At 46.6% G+C, this 14,463-nt stretch overlaps 1 protein-coding gene across 5 annotated transcripts in view; it reads left to right on the top strand.

Annotated features, from left to right (window-relative positions):
• Window positions 1-14,463, top strand: part of HLCS (holocarboxylase synthetase) — a 181,780-nt gene that overhangs the window by 159,422 nt on the left and 7,895 nt on the right. For all 5 annotated transcript variants that reach the window (XM_033949818.1, XM_033949817.1, XM_033949819.1 and 2 more), the window contains exon 10: window positions 5,784-5,997. In XM_033949818.1, coding sequence (XP_033805709.1) covers window positions 5,784-5,997 — 214 coding nt within the window. The remainder of the gene's footprint in view (window positions 1-5,783; window positions 5,998-14,463) is intronic.

Below are 14,463 nucleotides of genomic sequence, written 5' to 3'. Positions count from 1 at the left end.
AAAATATGATAAATGGGATGGGATGACTTCCCTATGAGGAAAAGCTAAGACAACTAGGGCTCTTCAACTTGGAGAAGAGACAGCCCATGGGAGATACGATAAAGATCTGTAAAATACTGATGGCCGGATTCTCAAAACTTACCGTGCCCTTACCATGGTCACCAAACTGGTTCCAGCTGATTTAGTGTGCCAGTATATTACCGGCCAATTGTCAGCATGGCCTTTTCTGAGCTTCCTAACAGTCTCCGACTCTGCCATGCAAATGTAGTATGACGAGGTCATTAATATTAAAATGGTAATTAAATGGACTCGTCAATATTTAAAGGAGCACTTCGGGTGATTTTCTATCATCGCTGGGTGATTTCCTAACCTCGTTGTGCCTTATTTGCGGCCAAAATTTTCGAACAGGGTATAAGCTGTCGTAGCCTTACTTTCTGGTCAGTTCCTGAGCGCTGATTAACTTAGGCACTGACAGGAAAGCAAGGCTTGACAGCTCAGACCTCCTCCTCTCCCTTCCCCTTCTCGCAAATTAAAAAACAAATTGAAGGATGGCAGGAGGGATGCCCACCACCAGTATCCCCATCCCGCTCTCAACTCCTGACACTCCCGGCAGGAGAGATGCCTATTCTGTCCCACTGCCAGTAATTTCTACACCTCCCAACTCCTTCAGCAGGAGGGATGCCCACTTCCTCCTGCTGCTGGAAATTCCCACCCCCCAACACCCCCAGGAGGAGGAATGCCCGCTCCCCGTCACTGAAGCCAGGGTCTCCTGCCCCCACCGTACCTTTCCGATGACAGCTAGCCAGAGGGATGCCTACTCCTTTGGCCGGCAGGCCTGCCTCTTCAAAATGGTGGGCCTTCCCCTTCCAGGTGCATCGTGGGATGCACTAGGAAGGGCCTAAGACGCTGATTAGCCCATAAGTGACTATAGCTATGTGTGCAGGGTTCCACTTAAGGAGTCACTACCCAGGAAAAGGATCTAGGTGTCATTGTTGAGGATACATTGAAACCCTCTCAATGTGTGGCAGCAGCTAAGAAAGCAAATAAAATGTTAGGAATTATCAGGAACGGAATCGAAAACAAAGATGAAAATATTATAATGTCCTTGTATTGCTCTATGGTACAGCTGCAACTCGAAAACTGTGTACAATTCTGCTCGCCATATGTAAAAAAAAAAGATGTAGTGGAATTAGAAAAGTTTAAGAGAATGGTGATGAAAATGATAAAACGGATGGGACAACTTCTCTATGAAGAAAGGCTTAAAGCGGCTAGGGCTCTTCAGTTGGGGGAGGGGGTGGCCCAGGGGTTATATGATAGCGATCTATAAAATACTGAGTGGAATAGAATGGGTAGATGTGAATCACTTGTTTACTCTTTCCAAAAATACTAGGACTTGGCATCCAATGAAGCTGCCAAGTAATAAATTTAAAATAAACTGGAGAAAATATTTCTTCACAAAATGTGTAATTAAACTCTGGAATTCATTGCCAGAGAATGTGGTGAAATCAGCTTAGCAGGGTTTAAAGAAGGTTTGGATAATTTCTTTAAAAGATGTCCAAGGGCCATTATTGGGATGGCTTGGGGAAATCCACTGCTTATTCCTAGGATAAGCAGCATAAAATCTGTTTTCCTACGTGGAATATAGCTAGGTACTTGGGACCGCCGGACCAATCAGCAAGCAAGGCTTTCATCTGTGTACGTGCTGAGCTCACTGCTCAGCATGGCTATTTCCCGCCGCAACGCCGGACTTGTAAGTTGCATGCCTGCGTGACACACTACCGGAGCCACGGCAAAGGTGGAAAAGAGCCGCATGCGGCTCTGGAGCCGCGGGTTGCCGACCCCCGCGGTAGACGGAGGGACCACACGGAGTCACCCACCGTACCACCCGATTCGGGTAAGCGCAGGTATCGGTGGGTGGCTTATTTGCGGGGGGGGGGGGTGCCTTATTTTACAATTTTTTCTAAAAAGGGGGGGCTGTCTTATTTGATGGCCCTGCCTTATCATCGGGGAAACACGGTATTAATTTATGTAAATGCATCATCTTTTGTGCACAATTGAAGTTTTTAAAATGAATAAAGAATGTATATATAAAAAAAAGAGGTGGTGGAGACAAAGACTGCGTCTGAATTCGAGAAAGCATGGGACAGGCACATTGGATCTCTTAAGACGAGTAGGAGATAGTGGATGCTGCGGATGGGCCATTAGGCCTTTATCTGCTGTCATGTTTCTGTTATGAGCTGCCTTACTTCTTTTATTAATTGGCAGTATGTGAAGTAAATGAAAATTAATGGATTATCACGGTAGACTGTAGGATGTCATCTGGAGAAGTGCAGGGGACTAGGAGGCTGTGGAGGGGTTGGTAGGGGTTTCAGGTCAAAAGCGCGCCGGGACAAAGGTGCGCCCAGACAATTGAGCGCAGCGCAGAGGCGCGCGCCGCTCAAAATTACTGTTTTTAGGGCTCCGACGGGGGGGGCGTGGGGGGGAACCCCCCCACTTTACTTAAGGGGCGTTGTGGGGGGTTTTTAGGGAAAAGTTTTTTAGGGAAAAAGTTAAGTTTACAGTAAAATGTGGAGGGTTACAACCCCCCAAACCCCCATAACGCCGGCGCGAAGTCTATTAAGTAAAGTGGGGGGGTTCCCCAACAAACCCCCCCGTCGGAGCCCCTAAAAACAGTAATTTTGAGCGGCGCGCGCCTCCACGCTGCGCTCAATTGTCCAGGCGCGCCTTTGTCTTTCGCGCCGTTGTCTATGAACCGTTGGTAGGTGTTGCAGAAAGCCAAATGTTGGAGCAGGGTGGTCAGGTTGGAGAGTCTCTTTATCCATCCTGTCTCAGACTTGCCAGAGCATATTTCATACAATAAATATTAGCGCATAACTTTAAAACATCTCTGTATTGCTGTACAACCTCCTGTATTGCTGTATAACCTCCTTGCCATACATTTTAATATGCTCTGCACTAATGTCTAGCACCCAAGTTAAGTATAGTTTCAAGTTTATTAAAAATTTGATAAAACGCTAATCATAAATTCTAAGCGTTTTACAGTAAAAATTTAAAAAGGGGTCCAGTTAGCAAACTATTAATGACATAACTTTACTTACATGAAACTATAGGATAGTGGGGAGAAATACAATTTGAAAGAAAGAACAATTAAGAATAATAATATGGGGAAAAGGAAAAATCAATTTTAGTATAGAAAATAAGCTTGGAAAGTCCCGTAGGCCAATTAATAGTCATATGCGTCTTTAAATAAGAAGCTTTTGAGGCCACCCTTGAAGTTATCTAAATTCTGTTCGGACTTTAAATATAATGGTAACGAATTCCATATTGTTGGAGCAATCGTTGCAAAAGAAGAAGCCGTATGGGTACTAATGATTTTTAGGGATGGGACATGAAGAAGACGCTGTGATGCAGATCTTAAGGTTCTCGGAGGATCATGTAGAATCAGATATTTATGGATAAAAGCGGGTTCCTTGGTTTTCATTGTTTTGTAGGAGATTAAAGCTATTTTGTAAGTGATATGGTGATGGATAGGTAGCCAGTGAGCACTGAAATCTCATTTTTGCATTATGCAGCCGGTAACGAGCATATATACCACTCATTAACTGTGCTCTTTTGCCCGCAATAGCTTTCTGTATTAGTCCCCTGGTTTGTAAAGATGTAATCCTGAACAGTCCTTTATCTGATGGGAGTTGTCACCTGCTGAGAGACATGACAATTCTCAAGGATATCGAAGAAGATTATCTCCCCTCTTAATTTGCTCAGTTCTTATTTTATTCAAGTCTCTGAGTAATTAAAGCAACCTCATTATTAGGGAGTTTCACAGCCTAGCTGCTTCCCTTCTGGCCAAGTAATTTTCTTTCATTCATTCTTCTCTGCAATGTTGGGCACATACCAGCTGTTTGTGCCTGCCGTAATCGTTCTGTCTATAAAGCTCTATGTCCACATTCTATTTTCTGTCTAATATGCTCCCAGAGGAATGTGATACAGTTCACGTCTGATATGAAAGGGTAAAAAGTAATTTCAGAAATATGTGACACATACAGTACAGTAAAACTTTATTATAAGGGACCTCGGGGGACTGATAAAAATTGTCCCTTATATCCAAACTCTTCATTAATGAACTTGTTTACTCAGTCACAGTTCCCGAGGATGTATGTGTTTGCAGTTAGTATAGTGTGAGGGGCCTACTGTTTCATCCTCAGTTTCTTGTTAACAACAAAGTGTAAATGCAAACGTAAAGGAATTTAACAGCATTTCATTTCGGTTACAATAAACCAATAGAGATACTTATTTTAAGACAACGCTCCATGCTTAGTTAGGAATAAGTCAATGGTGAACGTGTGCTGCAAAGCCACTTTGCCGCCCTTGACAGGGTAAAAATTGCACTGTAATGTTTCCAAAGCCAATACAGCTAGGGTTACCAGATTTTCCATTTGGAAAATCTAGACCCCGCCCCCAGGCCCGCCTAGTTCCACCCATTCCTGCCCCGTCATACCCCAGTCCCACCCCCAGTCCTGCCCTAGCCCCGCTGCCTGCTCTCATTGGGCAGGAGGGCATCCACACATGTGCGGGTGTGACTCGATGATGTCATGCGCACACGGGTGCATGATGTCATCGCATGCGCGGATGCCTTCCTGCCCGATGGCGATTTGATAGAAGCTTTTCAAAACCCAGACAAAGTGCTGGGTTTTGGGAAAACCATCCGGATGCCCTCAAAAGGAGGACATGTCCAGGAAATCCAGAAGTCTGGTAACCCTAAATACAGCATCCAGAAAAGTGGGTACGGCTTCCAATTCACCTCTACTAGTCTTGGTTGCATCATCATGTGATCCAAGTACTTTGGCAACAGAGGATTCATGTTTTGCTGATACAACATCAATGATGTTGTCATCTTCGAATGCTGCCTTTTGCAAACATTTTCTGTTTACGCAGAGGATTGCTGATGTATTAGTGCAGTGTTCTTCAACCACCGGTCCATGGACCAGTGCCGGTCCACAGAAATTTCCTGCCGGTCCACAGGGCCAGCACGTGCATCAGGCCCAAAACAGTGTTCTTCAACCGCCGATGTGGCATTATCTTCGAGCCAGCTCCCTCTTCCTCACTGATTCAGTGCACAGAGCCACGGACAGTGGCTCCTACGGGCATCCTGCACCTGAACCGGAAGCCTTCTCTCTGACGTTGCAGCGTCAGAGGGAAGGCTTCCAGATGAGGCACGGGACATGCAAGGTGCAATTCGTACTATTGTGGGGGCGGGGTCTGGGGTGGAGATTGGGTAGAGATGGGCGGGGTCTGGCCCACGACTTAGCCCAGTGTTCTTCAACCGCCGGTCCACGGACCGATGCCGGTCCACAGAATAATTCTTTTATTTCTGCCGGTCCATAGGTGTAAAAAGGTTGAAAAACACTGTATTAGTGAGCTACTGATTATCTTCTAATTGTGCAAGTGTTGTAATGGCTTGGAATGTCAGTTGTCCTTGGCAATCTCTGTGATTGAAAATTTCAATAAAATTTATTTTCCGTTGTTTTTCACCCACACATCCGGGGGGGGGGAGTGGGAGAGGGGGGTATATCTTATGTTTTGGTATTATTCCTGATGGTAATGATGGATGGGGGAGGGAATTTTTATCTTTTGTATAGATACTGATTGATTATAAGTGCTTGGTTGATTATCATTATTTGTATATAAATTGTATTGTACTTTTTGTTGGCATTAAGAACTAAATAAAGTTCAATCAAATATAAAATTCCAAAAAGCAGTGAAACTTCATATTTTGATTCCTTTAGGCTGTGGATTTAATGTGAACAATAGCAATCCTACAATATGCATCAATGATCTGATCGTGGAACACAACAGGAAACACCGGACAAAGCTAAAACTCCTCAGTGCAGACTGTCTAATTGCTAGAGCAGTGACAGTACTGGAGAATTTGATAGACATATTCGAGGACAAAGGGCCAAATGGAGTCCTTCCCCTGTATTATAAATACTGGGTTCATAGGTAAGTGGAGCTGCCTTTCTATCCAGTTTTTTGAAGCAGCAGTTTTCCTTGAATCTCCCTTATTATCAACTTGCCTGTTTCTTAACTTGCATTGTATCTCCTTTGTGGCCTAATTGTTCTGTATCCTATATTTGTAGACTGAATGTTTCATTATTATATCCTCTAATTTTAATCATTCTCCGAGTCCACTTTTCTGAAGTTTCAGCTATCTGCTTTCATTACATGTTTATTATTTCCTTATTTATTCATTCATTTTTCTATACTGTTCTCCCAAGGGAGCCCAGAACGGTTTACATGAATTTATTCAGGTACTTAAGCATTTTTCCCTGTCTGTCCTGGCAGGCTCACAATCTACCTAATGTACCTGGGACAATGGGGGGATTAAGTGACTTGCCCAGAGTCACAAGGAGCAGCGTGGGTTTGAACCCACAACCTCAGGGTGCTGAGGCTGTAGCTTTAACCACTGCGCCACTCTAGAAATCAAAATGTAATAAAACTGAGCCAAGTCTAGGACAATCAAGCCATTGTGACATCACTGATGAGGTTGGCTCTTAGGCACTAGTGGAATGAGTCATTATGATGTCACAATACCAGCTCTGGCTATCAGAGGCTGAAAGTTTTCACACTATGTATTTATTCAGTTTTCTATACTGTTCTCCTAGGGGAGCTCAGAACAGTTTACATGAATTTATTCAGGTACTCAAGCATTTTTCCCCATCTGTCCTGGCGGGCTCACAATCTACCTAATGGGGGATGGGGGATTAAGTGACTTGCCCAGGGTCACAAGGAGCTTTAACCACTGCGCCACTCTAGAAATCAAAATGTAGCTAAAGTGAGCTAAGTACAGGGCAATCAAGTCATTGTGACATCACTGATGAGGTTGGCTCTTAGGCATTGGTGGAATGAGGCATTATGATGTCACAATATCAGCTCTGGTTATCCGAGGCTGAAAGTTTTCACACTATGTATTTATTCAGTTTTCTATACTGTTCTCCTAGGGGAATTTATTCAGGTACTCAAGCATTTTTCCCCATCTGTCCTGGTGGGCTCACAATCTACCTAATGTACCTGGGGCAATGGGGGGATTAAGTGACTTGCCCAGAGTCACAAGGCACAGTGTGGGTTTGAACCCACAACCCCAGGGTGCTGAGGCTGTAGCTTTAACCACTGCGCCACACACTTCCCTTTTAACATGTGTCAGTGTTCTACTTTCATGCAGGTGTGTTGCGTATTATCACAGCTGCTGTCTAATTTGAAAGCGGTAAATAGGATGAACTTTAAAAGATTTTAATTATTAAGGAAGGGGTGGACAATCTTTATACATAAAGGGCCGCCCCTTTATACATAAAGTGTTCCCCCGGTCGTTCGCGGTCCCGGTCACTCGCGGTATTTTCTGACCGCAAACCGCCAACAAGGCAGGCAGGCAGGAGAGATTCGGGGCAGCAGAGAGCAGGGTTTCAGTGGAGCTGGAGAGTCGGAAAGCCATTTGCAACTGGTCCCCAGCTTCTTGGGTCGATCGGCCAGTCGGTTTAAAAAATGTCGTTGGTGAATCGCATCCCTGTCTACTTTGTATGCGTTTCCCCTCATTTGCATGCACGAATTGGAAGCGGATCGCAGGAGAGGTTAGTGAATCGGGCCGGAGGGAAATCTGCTCACAAAGGGGTCGCAAACCGATCAGTTTGCTTTGTGAATCTAGCCCTAAGTTGCATTCCCCTGACATAATTCCTTCTCCAAGGACATCTTTTATTTTTTTTTTGCTATATCTAGCTGCACAGTTTAGGTAGATTTGACTTCTGAATGGAGATACTGAATATTTTAACCCCTGCTTTATAGTCACCTAACTAAAATGTACCCCTTAAAAAAAATCTAAATTAGAAATAACAAGAAAGGATGCAGTTATGGAAGGGGGGGCAGATTGCATGGCTTGGAGCTTTTTATTTTTAAGTCAGTCTTAATAGTTGGTCTCATATTACTTGAGTTCATTGTATCTGTCCAACACTCTGGGCAGGTGCTCTCATATCTGAACACCGCCCCCCTCCCAATAAACCCCCCCCCAAATAAACCCCTACTGTTAATGACAACTCCAGATATTGCCAAAATATCAACAGCTCAGCAATGAAGTTAAAAGATGAGACAGGTGTGGATTTCACACTTACCCTTTTTCTGGATCAGGGTGATGAAGCCTGCAGTGCTGCTTTTGTGAATTAAAGGGGGGAGCTCAATTTTATGTCCTGGCCGTCTTGACCAAGAAGAATCAGAGAGGCAACAGACAATAGAGATAGCAAGACTCCCTAATAACATCATTGGAGGCAAAGGGCTTATGGCAACTGGTCATTCGAAAGAAATTTAGCATGAAAAGGATCGGTGTCAAAACAAATGTTATCGTCCCCCCTCCCCAAGTTTTTAAGCATGGCCTATAAAAAAATTCCTCACAATCTAGAGGCAGAAATTGTCCCAGTGACTTTCCAGCCTCATTCTTGCCAGAATTTAAAATTGTGACCAACAAATTTTTGTGCCAAAATTCAAATTTTAGACCATTGAGCTTTTCCTGCATTAATTCCCCACCGAAATCCCCTTCCTTCCTGAGGAAACTCCCACCCCCAAACCCCAGCCTAATCAGGTTTGAAACCCCACAATATGTAAAAACAAAGCCACAGCACGATGACTACAACGTTGGCTCCATTTACTCAAATGTGGCAAGACCTGGACAACTACAACACTAATTTAATAAGTACTTGTTAAAAGGATTCAAGGATGATCTGGAAACTACCGTATTTTCACGTAGATAACGCGCACCCGTGTAAAACGCGCGGGAAACCGAAATATATGTTAAAAAAATTTTGTATACCGCGCATACCCGTATACCGCGCATGCTGCCCGACTCTCCCGTCGCCGCCCGCCCCGACTCTCCTCTGGCCACACCGACTCTCCTTTCGCCCGCCCCGACTCTCCTCTCCCCCTTGAAGTCCTGTCCCCACCCTGAAAGCCTGATGCCTCCCCCGACGTCCGATTCACCCCCCCGCAGGACCGCTCGCACCCCCACCCCGAAGGACTGCTCGCACGCACCCGCACCCCCACCCCGAAGGACCGCTCACACGCACTCCCACCCGCACCCCCACCCTGAAGGACCGCTCGCACCCCCACAGCCTCCCAACCCCCCCATCATGTAGAAGCTCTTACCGGTGTCCTGCTGCTTCCTCTTGGCGGTCCCGGCCCTTCTGTGAGCCCTGCGCCTGCGCTGCTTCCTCTTCCGGCGGTCCCGCCCTTTCTCTGACATCAAGCCCTCTTGCCCCGCCGACTCCCCGACACGATCGGGGCAAAAGGGAGCCCAAGCCCTCTTGCCCCGCCGACTCCCCAACTCCCCGACAATATCAGGCCAGGAGGGAGCCCAAGCCCTCCTGGCTCTGGCGACCCCCCCCCCGCTAGTTGTTCGGGCCAGGAGGGAGCCCAAGTCCTCCTGGCCCTGGCGACCCCCCCCCGCTAGTTGTTCGGGCCAGGAGGGAGCCCAAACCCTCCTGGCCACGGCGACCCCCTACCCCCACCCCGCACTACATTACGGGCAGGAGGGATCCCAGGCCCTCCTGCCCTCGACGCAAACCCCCCTCCCCCCAACGGCCGCCCCCCCCCCAAGAACCTCCGACCGCCCCCCCAGCCGACCCGCGACCCCCCTGGCCGACCCCCACGACACCCCCACCTCCCTTCCCCGTACCTTTGTGTAGTTGGCCGGACAGACGGGAGCCAAACCCGCCTGTCCGGCAGGCAGCCAACAACGGAATGAGGCCGGATTGGCCCATCCGTCCCAAAGCGCCACCTACTGGTGGGGCCTAAGGCGCCTGGGCCAATCAGAATAGGCCCGGGAGCCTTAGGTCCCTCCTGGGGGCGGGGCCTTGGGCACATGGTCGGGTTGGGCCCATGTGCCAGTGCTAATCATTTTTAACAACCCTCTCCTCTATATAAAAAAGTTATTTTTTAGTAATAATCCATGAGTCACACAACAAGGGTACACCTAGGACAAGGCAGCATCTTAAACACTGCATTGAGCACTAGAACACCAACACACACACTGTAAAACTAAACAAACCAGATCCTGCACAATCAATTGATCCTGTACAGTCGATGCTAACAGAAAACCATGTCCTTTTCATACACACAGAACACAGATACACCCTCTCCCAATATGGAATAATCACAAAATAAAAATATGTAGACAAAAGTTAAACTGAACCACCAAAAAACCAGACTCTGCATACAATGCAACACCACAGAAATAGTGATACTTGTCCCCTAATACTGTGCAAAATATAAAGACAGTAAATGTAAATTTGAAAAAACTGATACATAACAATCACCACTTTACAAATTAACAAATAAAAATAAAACATAAATTGAAGATAAGAATATACCATTTTATTGGGCTAATCAATTTTTCAATTAACTTTCAGAGGCCACAGCCTCCTTCTTCAGGTCAATATAGTATACTGCTGTTACATTATACTGTCTTGACCTGAGAAAGGGGGTTTTGGTCTCTAAAAGTTAGTAAAAAATGTATTAAAATAAGTCCAGTAAAAAGATTACCTTATTTTCTGTTTCTAAAAGTTTTATCAATACAACTACAATATTATTTTATTCTAAAGCAATAAAAAATCTTTTTTCTATCTTTTGTCGTTTCTGCTTTAATCATCTTGTCTTCACTCTCTTCTTTCTAGCCAGCATCTGTCCTTTCTCAGTCTTCCATGCAGCATCAGCCCTTTCCATTCACTGTCTGCCCTCTCCCTGTTCCATATGGTATCTTCCCTCTTTCTATGCTCCTTCCATAAACTGTCTATCCTGTGCCCCGTCTCTCCTTTGTACATGATTGATTTCAGCTCTGCCAGCTCTCCATTTTACTCTCTCTGTCACCACCTCCTCTGGCATCTCTCTCTTCTCCTTTCTTTCCTTCCCACCCCACGGGCTGGCATCTCTGTCTCCTTCCCTTCCCTGATTCCCTGGCATCTCTCTCCTTTTCTTCCATCTCTCCCTCCCCCTCCATGCCCTGGCATCTCCTTTCATTCCTTCCTTTCCCACCCTCCCCCATCTTCCTTCTTCCTTCAGTTGCGTGCAGCAATTCTCTCCATCCTCTGCTCCCTTTCCTCCTTCTGTCACCCCATCTCCGGTCATGAACTTCTTCGGGCAGCAGCAGCATTCACAATTTGCTGCTGTTGCCGGCTTCGGGCCTTCTCTGTTGGATTCTACCTTCATGGAAACAGGAATTAGGCAGGACTCGGCAGAGAGGAAGGCCTGAAGCTGGCAACAGCAGCAAATTGTAAATACTGCCCAAAGAAGTTAATGACGCTAGGCCTTGGAGCAACCAGAGAAGCTCACTTCTCCCCCCCCACCCCGCTGACCCTCCTATCTCTCCCTTCCATGCAAACCCCACCGTGAGATGACCGACAAACCTCCCTCCAGGAGCATTGGCAGCTGCAGCAATCTAAATAGTTATAGCTATAATACCAAGAAAATTGCTTCATTAATAAAAAATAATAGCAAATTTTAAGAAAAATGGAGCTTTGTAATCAGTGACTTTGAGGGACCCCAGGAAGGGCTTTCAAATTTTTTTAAAAAATTATTTTCTGATCAAGTACAATCAAATTCATGGGGAAAACTTCAATTCAGTTTTTCCAACTTTAGATTTTTCTGAACAGCCTTTGAAAGCAGACATGGAAGATTGGCTCAGCCTTCTGGACAGGACAATGTGATGGTGACACTTCTCACTCATCGTTTGTCATTTTGTGGGAGGAAGGCCCAGCTGTGAAAAGGAGGAGCAGGAAAAAGGGAGTGGGGGGCTCTGAAAATGACAATGAAGAAAAAGCAAATTATGTAGTGACAGTAAAGGAGAGGTAAAAGACTGCTCAGTTTGGCTCTTCTGAGCTGCCAAAAAAACAAACAAAAAACCCCAGCTGAAATAACTACCAAGAAAACAGCAGTATTAACAAGGGGGCTTGCAAGAATTTCCATTAAGATGGCAATTTGTTAGTGCACTTTTTAAACGAATTATTTATAGCAGTACAGCCATTCTGCTCACACTTTTATTTTGAAATTCAGCTGGTTATAAGTAATAAAAACCCCATATACACCCCCCAACAACCCCACGGGGCCTGATACCTTCTCACTCTGGCCACTTACCCCCACTCTCGCGCTTCCCGTGCACCTGCGTTGTGGAAGTGATTGAGCACGCCGGTCTCACCAAAGTCCAGTTTGTTGAAGTGCAGCGGCTCCAGGGCGGCTGTTACACTCTCGCACGCCTCCCGCAGACACCGCAGTGCCACCGCTGGGCTCGCCTCATTGATTACATAAGGCCACCATCATCCTCCTGCTGCTACTGCCTGTGCCAGTAAAGTGCTGGTTGTGGTAACCACAGCCGATGGCCCCTCACTGCACCACTTCATAAAAACTAAGGAGCGATGTAGAGAAGTGCTGCCAAGTCTTGCCTTCGCGGAAACAGAAAGTAGGGAGGACCCAGCAGCAAGAGCAACAAATTGTAAGTTTCCCGCCTTAGCCCATAGCGAACTCAAGCTCCAGGGCTCTGACGTGTGTGCCGGTTTCCCTTCTCTTCCCCCTCCCCGCCCCGGACATAACTACCGGTTTCGGAGGGAAGAGAAGGGAAGCCGGCACGCACATGTTGAGAGCCCTGAAGCAAGTGTTCGCTACGGGCTAAGGCGGGAGACAGGTTAGTGAAGCATTTGCTCTTCTTGCTGCCGGGTCCTGCCTACTTTCTGTTTCCGCGAAGGCAGGACTCGGCAGCATTTCCCCCAATAGAGCCCCGGAGCATAAGCTCGCTACGGGCTGAAATCTCCAAGCCGTTTTTTTTGTTTGTTTGGTTTTTTTTATGTTCAGCAGCGGCGGCAGCAGCAGATGATAGACGGGCACTTGTCTAAATTAGCTGAGCGGACCGCCCAGCTAAAAGTCCCTAGGGAGAACACTACTTTCCTATTGAATTATTATAGGTCCTCTTTTTTTTTTTTTTTTCTTACATGATGGCAGATGAAGGTCAAATGGCCCATCTAGTCTGCCCATCAACAGTAACCATTATCTCTTTCCCTCTCTGAGAGATCCCACATGCCTATCCCAGGCCCTTTTCTCCCTCAGCTCCTCTTCTGTGTAGATATTAATTGTATATTGTAAACCACATTGATGCTACGTGAATTTGCGGTATATGAAGCTGAATAAAAACTTGAAACTATTACAAAGAATAAAATTACTGAACTCCTAGACTAGTGTATCGCAAACTGTGTGCCACGGCACACTGGTTTGCCTCCTGAGATTCCAAGTGTGCCGCAACACACTGAGGAGGAAGGGAAGCACCGGCCAGCTGACTTGCATCTCGCCGCAAGAGGCAGAGGTTCACGTGCTGGCACTGCTTATCAATCAGCAACATCTCCCTGCTGCCGTCACATATCTCCAGGGACTCCTGCCTTCTGAGTTTTCTCCGCATCACCATAACAGCAGCAGCAGCTCAGTGTATTTTTAACTTGGCCACAGAGCTGCCACTAGGATTAATTTAGATGCCGGTTTCCTCAGGCAGTCTTGGGGCCTTTGCTAGGCTGGCCCATTTCAATGATGCAACTTCCTTTTTCATCAGAGGCAGCTGGCCTAGCAAAAGCCCTGAGGCTGCCTGAGGAAACCGCGAAACAGGAGAAGTACTGCTTGGCAGGGGAGGAGGGAAAGGGAAGGGAGAAGGGGTACTGCTGGACAGGGGGAAGGGGGAGGATGAAAGGAGAAAGGATACTGCTGGACATTGGGATGCTGATGGACATTGGGAGAGGAAGAGGTGCTGCTGGACAGGGGGCAGGGAAGGGAGAAGAGGTGCTAGTAGACCTGGCAGAAGGGGAGGGAAAGGAAAGATGCTACACACTGGAGGGGAAGGTGAGATGGTGGATGAGGAGAGAGTATATTAGCTGTGAGTGGGGTTGGAGGGAGGGAAAGAAGGAAGGAAAATTGTTACAAGAGGAGTGAGAGTGATGAGAGAGGGAGAAATGGACATGGGGTGGAGGAGAGAGAGAAATGTTGCATGGGGAGAGAACATGGGTTGGGGAGTGGGAAGGAAGGAAGGATGTCACTCGAGGAAAGAGGCAAGGAGAGAGAGAGAAAGTGTGCAGGAGGCAGAAAGGGTTGGACTCATGGAGAGACTACGGGAACTCCCCACAGCCATTTCCTATTGGCAATCTACACGGGGTAGGAGCGTAGGAAGATTGCTACATAGAAACATAGTAACATAGTAGATGACGGCAGATAAAGACCCGAATGGTCCATCCAGTCTGCCCAACCTGATTCAATTTAAATTATTATTATTATTTTTTTTCTTCTTAGCTATTTCTGGGCGAGAATCCAAAGCTTTACCCGGTACTGTGCTTGGGTTCCAACTGCCGAAATCTCTGTTAAGACTTACTCCAGCCCATCTACACCCTCCCAGCCATTGAAGCCCTCCCC

Source organism: Geotrypetes seraphini, chromosome 6 (assembly GCF_902459505.1).
Source record: "Geotrypetes seraphini chromosome 6, aGeoSer1.1, whole genome shotgun sequence".
NCBI lineage: Eukaryota > Metazoa > Chordata > Amphibia > Gymnophiona > Dermophiidae > Geotrypetes > Geotrypetes seraphini.
The sequence above is the reverse complement of the archived record's forward strand: the minus strand, read 5'-3'. Positions and strand labels throughout refer to the sequence as shown.